This window comes from Myotis davidii, unplaced genomic scaffold, assembly GCF_000327345.1.
Source record: "Myotis davidii unplaced genomic scaffold, ASM32734v1 scaffold292, whole genome shotgun sequence".
In the NCBI taxonomy this organism is placed as follows: Eukaryota; Metazoa; Chordata; class Mammalia; order Chiroptera; family Vespertilionidae; genus Myotis; species Myotis davidii.
The window spans coordinates 1758404-1768560 of NW_006285042.1; the positions used below are offsets into that span (position 1 = coordinate 1758404).

At 40.9% G+C, this 10157-nt stretch overlaps 1 protein-coding gene across 1 annotated transcript in view; it reads left to right on the forward strand.

Annotated features, from left to right (window-relative positions):
* The first annotated feature begins 8067 nt into the window (after window positions 1-8067).
* The window catches only part of GPR156 (G protein-coupled receptor 156), a 63237-nt gene continuing 61147 nt past the window's right edge, over window positions 8068-10157 (forward strand). Inside the window, exons 1-2 of the mRNA XM_015558493.1 lie at window positions 8068-8513; window positions 8662-8795. Of these exons, the coding sequence (XP_015413979.1) occupies window positions 8418-8513; window positions 8662-8795 (230 nt within the window). The 5' untranslated portion in view covers window positions 8068-8417. The remainder of the gene's footprint in view (window positions 8514-8661; window positions 8796-10157) is intronic.

Sequence of the window (10157 nt, forward strand, 5' to 3'; positions counted from 1 at the left end):
ATCATCATCATATACTGTGTTTTTGTCGCTGAAATGAATTTTATTGTTTCTTCAAGGTTCTTCACATACGTACACCTTAAGAGATATCAAGTTGGTGTAACTAAAAGAAAAAAAATTAGGGTTGGCACACAGAAGAATTTTGAGTCAGATATTTTGCTAGTTTTGCCATGCACTAACAAAAAGGTTGCACACCCCTGACCTAGGGACTTACAAGAAATGCAAATTCTCAGGCCCTACTGAATCAGAACTCTGGAGGTGATTCTGATATGCAGTAAAGTTTGATAGCCACTGTGTTAAACTATACTTAGAAAAGCCTATTCTCTACCCCTTGCTTCCAGAGCATGTTTAGGACAGTTTGGTAAGGACAATACTGATAGCTGATATTTTTCATCTTTATCCTCAAAGAGCCTAAATTGCTCTCACACAAGTGTCTTGGATTGCACAGCAACAGTGAGCAACAGTTTAGAGAAATCCTATGTCCAACTAAACTTGGAATTTAGAGACACAGCATGTAAGTTCACTTATAAAAATTCTAACCAGGAGCCCCAGTAATTCCAAGGCCCTTGGATCTTTCTTCCTTTGAAGGGTAGAGCATTCAGTCTCCTGATCAGACTGACCCTCAGGAACTAAGTTTTATTTACCTTTTTCCAGCGGTGTGGCTCTCTCACAAATGTCCTTTAAAAGATTGCCCGGTATCATCATGGATCTGTTTGCAAGAGAGATATTAATGAATTCACTCAACCTATGCTCTGAGTACCCCACAGGACAGAGGTCCCAGCTGTAGCAGCATAGAACTGGAGCTGTCCAAACCAGCCTCTCAAACCTTCAAATGCTCATTCTCTCTGGTCCTTCTGGTGCCTGGCGCTTGATTTGTGGTGACACCTTACTGTTTCACTGAATAACAGCATAGAGCTCTTCACAGCAGTTCTCATCAAAGCAGGGCAGCCAAGTGGAATTCGTTCTTGGCTCTTAATAGTTTTCAAATTAGAATTTTGTTGCATATTAATGAGCACTAATTGACATTAGTGACTGGTTTTTATGGAAATCAATTTACATAATAGTACCTAAGTGCTTTTAGGTAACAATGCAATTCTGGGACGTTGGTTAGGGTTTTAGTATGTTGCTGTTTTGTTTTTAAGCTCCCAACTCCAGTCCCTGGCAACAGTGTAGAATACTAACAGATTTCTAGGATCCGTCTATAAGGAAGTAGTGACTGATAGCCCAGTTTGTGTGGTTGTGTGAACTTATATCTGGGAGTCAGCAAAACACATCAGTTTAGGCTCAGAAAGCAGGAGATCCTCTCAGTGTATCAGAGAAAGATGATCCAGCCCTCCTTCATGGATCAAACCTCCGGTTTCTCCTGAGTGATAAGAGTATCTAGACCAGTGATGGCGAATTTATGACACGCGTGTCAGAGGTGAGACGCAAACTCATTTTTTTGGTTGATTTTTCTTTGTTAAATGGCATTTAAATATATAAAATAAATATAAAAATATAAATCTTTGTTTTACTAGTTGCAAATATCAAAAAATTTCTATATGTGACACGGCACCGAGTTAAGTTAGGATTTTTCAAAATGCTGACACGCCGAGCTCAAAAGGCTCGCCATCACTGATCTAGACAGTCTTGAGGATCATTCCTAGGAGTCTAGGACTCCTATTATATATGTTTTCTAAATGTCTCTGAGTCCACTTCAACAAATAGGTATTGATCACCTACTTCGTGTCAGGCATTGTGCTAGGTACTAGGCAACACCATGTTGACTTGTTCCCTGCTGCATCCCTCGTTCTTAGCATAGTAATTGGCACATAATAGTTGATCAATCAATATTTATTGAATTAATGAACATGGTCTCTACCATTGGGATCTATAATTCATTATTCTTACAAAATCTGATTTTGAATATAGTATAGAGAACATTGTTAAAAGATACATTAAGGACTCAGAACTTGAGATTCTGTTAGGAAATTTAAGGAAACAAGATGGATAATCTCAGTTATATGCCCCAAGTCTCCTGTACACATGACCCTTCTATAGCTCAGAAATGAAAGACGCTGATACTTATTGATGATTTAGTACCGGTATGTGTAGATTACATTTGCATACATCCTATACATACTATGATTTAATCACCAACAAAACCTATGAGATGTGGGCAGTATTATCTTGACTTCATTGAGGAGACACGTAAGAAATGGAGAAGTTAAGTAACTAACCAAAGCCACAGAAAATGATGTCTCTGAGATTTAAATTCAGCCTCAGCTTTGTCCCTTTCAGTGCCACTCGCTACACCCAATGGTTCTAGGATATGTGAGGTGAGCCCAAATTCCAAGTATGGGGACGGAAGGCTGAATTAGCTCTGTGTTCAGAATGTGCTCTATATGCAGTTGACTACTGTTTATGGTTAAACTTATTATTTACACTGTTTCTCACATTCCCTGGGGGACCCAATCCAATAGCCAATCTGATTCAGTATAATTCTACCAAGCAACCAGAAAAATTTAAACACTGTATAGCAAAGGAAGAAGTCAGGTTTAGTAGAAGAAAAGTTACATATGAAGCTAAGAGGTAGTGTACAGCCTTTATAATGTTGAGCAAAATGTTCCCCAGATTGTGGGAAGATCACTAACAGTGTGCTGGGAAGCGTAGGAGGAGAGAGGCTTTGGAAAATGGGGATTAGGAAAGAATGCTGGTATAGTTCAAGAATTCATACAAAACCCAAAGATCTCAAAGCCTAAGGGAGTGCATGAAGTCTACTCTCCTTCCCCGCACCCCACCACCTCCCACCCCTGCCAAGGGACAACAATGACTCCATTCTGCTTCTAAAGTTCCCGAGGGATGTGTTTGGAGCAGCCACCTCTCCTCCCCTGCTCTTCCCTTTGGTGAATCAAGAATTCCTGAGGGGGCCCTGCCTCAGGGTCTTGGGATGGTTATTCAGAAACCTTGAAAATCTGAAGAGACCTCAATTGGAGGCACTTCAAAGGCTTTAAAAGGAAACTTTTATCATCTCCCCCTCTTTCATAAGGCAAATCTGAAGTTCTGAGAAACAGATAAATTCAGTCTACTTTACATCGTTAGGGAGAAAATGTACAAGTTTCAAAGCTTAAACTCTCCCAAGAGAATATTCTTTCCCCTTCCACTGTGTTTCTTGTCTCCCTGGGACCTCCACAGACTACTAACCAAGCCCTAAGCTGTTAGTTACCCTTATGACCCTGCCTGCTTTCCCAAGCCCAGGCCTCTGCCCCACTGTCCCAAATGTGTGAAAGAACAACCATAACTTCCTTTAAAGGTCTTTTAAAGTATTATAGAAAGAGCACTGAACTTGGGAGACCCAGGTTTTATTCTTACACTCACGGTATGATCCTGAGCCTCTCAACCTTTGTGGGGGTATTTTCTGATCCATAAAATGAAGAGCTACTCACAGTGTGATCATGAGCCTCTCAACCTCTGTGGGGGTATTTTCTGATCCATAAAATGAAGAGATTGGACTTTATTATATCCAAGGTTTCTTCCAACTCTACCATATCTGTAACTTCACCTTCTTTCCCTGGCTGAACTAGCTTTTCCTAGATATGCAATATTTCCCCACCCTAATCTCACACCCACTCTCTTAGAAAGTATTTACAACTGTGGGCCAGCTTCTGGACTAGGATCTTTGTGGCAGATGGTCTTAGGGAGACTGTATCCCCTCTGCTCTGCTTGCACCTGCTTGCTGCCCCCATGAAAAGCAGTGTATGCACAGAGAATAGAAGTGAATTTACTATTAGTATACGTGACTCATATTCAGGATGTTTGTAAATCTGCTATCAGAACATAACACAGTGCATTCAAAGGTAATTAAAAATGCATTTTACATTCCTGTTGTTTATCATTATCTGTGTATTTGTTGTCTACATTAGTATAGTTAGCAGAGAACTATGGCCTCAGACAACATTGGTGCCAGAAGGAACCTTAGTGAACATCTAGTATGATGCTGTTGGTGGTGGTGGCTTGAATAGATACATTTTTTATGCATTTGCCTGTGGCTCTGTCTATCTTTCTTTGTGGGTACCCTAAGGTTGTGGGACTTCAAATCATGTATCTGTTTGCTCACATTGGGTGGAAACATCCCTATTATTCCAACTGTACTCCTTTCTTCTGCTTTTACTATAAAATATGTAGTGGGAAGAAAAATAAAGACATAAGGAGATCTTCCCAGCAAGGAAAAAAAAAAGAAAGGAAGGAAGAAAAAAAGAAAAGAGAGAAACATAGTATGCATGAGATACAAGTGTTCCAGAAGAAAGTTCACTTTTCCTGATATTTGAAAGGAAGAGAAATTATACCACGTGTCCTCCTGGAGGAGCCACTAAGTCAGTGCTGTAGATCACACCCTCAACAATAGCCTATTAATACCTATAATGCTAAATTCATTCGTTCATTCAATAAGCATTTATTGAGTGCCTACTATGTGCCATGTATGTTTCAGTGTACTACAGTTATTATTTTTGATGCTGAAATTATCCTGTCATTGGCTAGTGGGAGGCAGTTGACACCTGTATCATTTTGACATGACTCTGCTCTGATACTCTTTTATTTTCTCGTATGACAAGATGTCCCAGTTCATGTTGTATATTCTCAGCTCCATAAATTGTCCATTTTGCTAAAGAAAGCAGATTTATTTTAGTGAAATGTGGCTTTAAAGACCACGATCTGAATATTTGGAGTGCTTATTGTTCCTGGGTTATAATTATTTCCAAGCCTCAGCTAACAGACTGGGAAATATGAATGTTTTTAAAAAATATTCTGAGTTCATACTGCCATTTCCCACTGATATTAAAGGTTGAACTTTTTTTTAACTTATTTTATTTTATGTGTGTATCTCTTTTCTCTGACTTTGAAAATCTTAGTTCCCAATGACATAAATATAATTACTTATTTGCTTTCTCTAATAGATTCTTATATGTGTGGATTCATATATATACACTAGGAACAGTACCCACTTAATTCAATTTAAGATTTCTTTGTGGGTATTTTTTGTCCTTAGGATATATAATCAAGTTATTGTTACTTAAAATAATTCTTCTCTATGTGGTTATACCATCAACTTGATATAGTTTGGTTCATTTATTTAAATTTATTTTTAATTCTTAAAGATTGATTTTCTTCTTTTTTTATATCATCCAACTCTCTCTTCTCAATACTGAGCCATTCACTGCTTCACCAGCTCCTCATGTGTGAATCTCTGTGAATGTGTGTGAACATTGGAGTTGATTGCCTACCCATCGGGGAGCCCAGTATCATGATATGTAAGGTCTCTACACTGGATATCCATGGACTGCAGGAGAACCTCACATGAGTTCAGTCTGTCCCACGGGGCCTTTGCAATGTACGCAGAAATTTATCCCCTAGGGAATTTATGTCCAGATGGGCAACCCCATCGTATTCACAGAATCTCCCAAGGATGATTTGGACTTAAAATTGTCAGCCTTCTAGGATCCAGTGTTGATCAGGGTTTCTCAATCTTAGTATTATTGACATTCAGGGCCTGAGAATTATTTGTTCTTTGGGCCATCCTGTTAATTGAAGGATGTTCAGCAGTATCCCTGGCCTCTACCTACTAGATGTCAGTAGCACCCTCCTCTCAATTTTTGTGTGTTTTTTTGTTAATCCTCACCCGAGGATATTTTTCCCAATGATTTATTTATTATTATTTTTAGAGAGAGAAAGAGGAGAAGCGGGGAGAGAGGAGAGGAGAGAGAAACATCGATATGAGAGAGACACAGATTGGTTGCCTCCCGCACACACCCTGACATGGGCCAGAGAATGACCCTGCAACATAGGTATGTGCTCTTGATGGGGAATCAAACCTCAGGGCACAGGCCAAAGCTCTAACCACTTAACACGCTGTCCAGGGCTCCTCTCAGTTTTGACAACCACAATATCTCCAGACATTGCCAGATGTTCCCTGGGGATGAAAGTCATTCCAGTTGAGAAAGACTGATTTAGACAGACTATTGTGGGCCACGCTGCAGGGAACCCATAGTCGTGAACTAAACATGGAAACACCCACCAGATCATTTGATGTCTTCTCAGGAGAAGTCAGTCCAGAGTGTCTGCCCACCGAAGGGTGTGTGCCAGGAGGACACTGGTTTTGGAATGTAATTCCTGGATTCAAGTCCTGCCTTTACAGATTTGGAGCAAGTTTCCTCACTTCTCTGCTCTACGTTTCTTTATTTGTAAACAAGGGGTTGATGTTGTTTACCTGGCATGACACTGTTGTAGTGAGGACAAAATGAAGTTCTACACACACACACACACACACACACACACACACACACACACACACTGATATATACTTCAATCTGATTTAAGGATACACAAACATGGACTTGATAATGGTTCAGACATAAGTGTATTTATTTGCCAATATGATTAAAAGGGAAGTCCAGCCAGTGCTGCTCAGTGGTTGAGCATCGACCCATGAACCAGGAGGTCATGGTTCGATTCCAGGTCGGGGCACATTCCCAGGTTGCTGGCTCAATCCCCAGTAGGGAGCATGCAGGAGGCAGCCAATCAATGATTCTCTTTTATCATTGTTGTTTTTATCTCTCTTTCTCCCTCCCTTCCTCTCTCTGAAATCAATAAAAAACATTTTTAAAATTTAAAAAGGGAAATATAGGAAAAATATACCTTCAAATCCATCATGTAGTACAGGCTTCACTAAAGATTACAGTATTACTCTTATGCTATAAGGCACAATAGGAGATGTCTAATTTTAAATAGAAGAAAAAGAACAAAAGGTCTTTTTAGCAATATCAATTAGATTAGGATGCAAATAGTCATGTTTCTATATTTACTTCTTAATTTTGCATTCAGTAATCTGACTAGACTGCACAAGAATTTAAATGTCTTGACAGGAGATAGTAGCTGTTAGTTCTCTTGGGATTTCACTATAATGAACCTGGTAAATAATTCAGGACCATAGGAGAGGCCAATGAGTCGGCAGCACCTGGTGCTATATTATTCATGCTTAAGCACGCAGAATCCAAAGATAGCATTCGACACCTGTCACTATTGTTCTGGCTTAAACAGAAATTCTATGTTCTGGGGCAATTGAAATAATAATTGGTATTTTTTCCTCTTCCAATTTTTCTCCACAATAAAAGAAAGGTGTGCTAAACTATTTTAAAAACAGAAGTGATATCGTCTTATAAATTTCCACTGGTAAAATTTCAAATCTGTTTTCTCTATTAAGTGATAGAATGCTTTAAAGAATTAGGGACCTGCCTGCCTTTTCTGCGGGGGCTAAACTGAGTGTTTCTGTATTTCTACTTTTGTTCTGCAAGGTAGAGCTTCTCTTTATCACAGTATTCACATTGTGAGCATCTTCTGAGGGAAATAACGCCATCCTCTGTCCAGTTGCTCACTCTGAGGGCATCTCTAACGTCCTCAGTTTCTCCCCCTATTATCCAAGTGGTTTACCCCACTTCTTCTAGTAGTCTAACACTTTATAAACAAGCGGGAAACGATTGGCAAAGGGCTCATATATTCTCCTGTGCCTCCAGCTGAGTGGACATAGGCAGTCCCTCCATTCCCCAAGAGAACAAGAGCCGGAATGAGCGGCAGACATTGCATGCAGACAGCGGGGGGGCACCAGAGCTCCCCATCCTCCAGGATCAGACAGAGCTTCAGCCATGAGTTGCATGAAAGATGTTGGAAGGGCAGGGGATTTCTCAGTAGGGAAAAAAGGAAGATGCGCTTCACATCTCCGAACTAAAGTTTTTACAGTGCTGGGCCATAAAAAGGACCTGAAGAAAGACTGTAGGGCTTTATATCGCTAAAGCTTTATATCTAATTGTCAGATGTGCTTTGTCTTTGCTTTTAAATGATTGCTTATTAAAGAGGTTTACAATATATTTTATTTAAGTATACTATTTTAAACCTTTGTTATATATAATAAAGTATATAACTGTGTGTAATAAAAATATAACTATCTAATGAAAATATATAAAATATTTTAAACCTCTAATAGACCATTTACATATACATAAATGTATAATTTATTTTTAACAGGTTTGATTGCTTTCCTTCGGGACCTGTGTGAGAGTACTTGGAGCAGTGACTGCCCTCTGGTGGCAAGCTAGAATCATCACTTTGTGGTTACCAAGATGCCCACTCCGGACTCACATGGTATGCACTGGCAACAGGGCACCTCGAGAGCCTGGTGGGTGACTGAGGAAGGAGCTTAGTGAAATCACCCTTCGCTTCCACCTGAATGAGTTGTCCATCCCGGAGTTTGAACCAGGAGCCAGCCCCAAAATGGCACCTCTGAAGACAAGACTTGAGATGCTCTTTTGTTTTAGACAAAGATCTGCTGGTTCCCTACCAGCGGGTGATCAAGACTGAATACGCACACACCAAGAGGGGCATGTGATGACATGGAGCCTGAAATAAACTGCTCTGACCTGTGTGACAGTTTACCTGGCCAGGAGCTGGATCGGAGGCCCATTCATGATCTCTGCAAGACAACAATTGTAAGTAAGCAGCCCTGGGGTGTCAGGGGGAAAGGAGGAAATGTTAATGAAGGACATGTATTTCCAGGCTTTGGTGATGATGGGGCAGTTCACCTTTGATCTACAGATGCGCCTCCTTTCTAACAGCTTCTCTTTATTCTGTTCTCAGACCTCTTCCCACCACAGTAAGACCGTTTCTTCATTATCTCCTGCCCTCGTGGGTATTGTGTGGACTTTTCTCAGCTGTGGACTTCTTCTGATAGTCTTCTTTCTTGGCTTCACAATTCGTTTCAGAAAGAACAGGTAAGCAGCCCATGCCTAGATTCCCATCTCCCATAGCCTGAATCATGAAACCCAGAATGTTAGTATCCTTTTGATACTATAAAGTGCCAACTGGTATCAGTATATCTTGTCTCCTTCTGTGGCATTAAGCTATGTAAGAACTTCCCCTGCAAAGGGTCCTGGCCTTGGGGTAGAATTCCCTCTGGAGGAGAAAGATTTAGCCCAGTGTTGTGCTACCTACTGCAAGGATAACCCCCCTCCCCCAAAGAGCATGGAGACCCTCTCCTCATAAAGGTGGCCACAACTCTTCTAAGAAGATGAGGTGTTCGTATTAAAAATGGAGAGCATGTAGAAATCTTCTGAAGCAATACTAAGTTTATGGCAGCACAATTGGAACCAATCTGGCTGGGTAAAGGTTTCTGCATAAACAGTGAAGCCCTACGACCTGGTTGTTCTGCTAGACAATTCTGACTGGTTGGAAGGTCTCTGGCTCATCAGGGTAAGTATCTGTGGCTCCTGGGGCTGACAAAAGGAGAAAATGATGACTGTCTTCTGAAGGGTCTTGCAGAATCTTGTCTTCACTACTATTCAACCCTTCCCTCAAGGACCAACCCTTCCATCCCTTCCACTCCAGCACTCTGCACCTCATCCTGCCCCAGCTGTTCCAGGAGGCCTCCAGTCCCCTCTTCCTGCCCCACAACTGTTTTTTTTCTGGATGGAGCCCACATCAGATTTCAACAACTCCCTCAGAGAAGCCAAACTTGTCTGGCCCCACTCCAACCTTAAACTTGGTGGTGATCAAGTGTATCGTGCTGCGTTACCTGGTTTGGCACTCAGAGGAGGACCAGTCAGTAGAATTTGTCTAGTGGGCATTTTGGGGTGTCATTGGCCATTTGAGGCATGGAGGACATGGAATTATTAAGTAGCAGTGACTTACCCCGCAGACCAACCTCAACATGGCAGTGATATGTGATACTCTGTCCTGAGTATACCCCTACCGCTGCTCCAGCCACTTTCATTCTCAATTACACTAAACCTACTCCCATCACAAGGCCTTTGACTTACTGCCCCTTACTGTCCCCACTACCTAGCAGTCTTCTCCACATCTTTCCATGACTAGTTACTTCTCATCATGTAGGTCTTCGCTCAAATGTCACCTCTTCAGAGAAGTCTTCCCTGATCATGTTATCTAAAGAAGCCTCTTTACCCAATGGCTACCCAGTCCCCATATCTCATTCCATATCCCATCACTATTTTATTTTCTTCATAGTAAGTATAACTCTCTGATATTACCATATTTATTGATTTACCTTCTTATTGTCTGTATCCCACACCAGAATATAAAGACTGTAAACTCTGGGACCTTTTCTATTTTGCTCACTA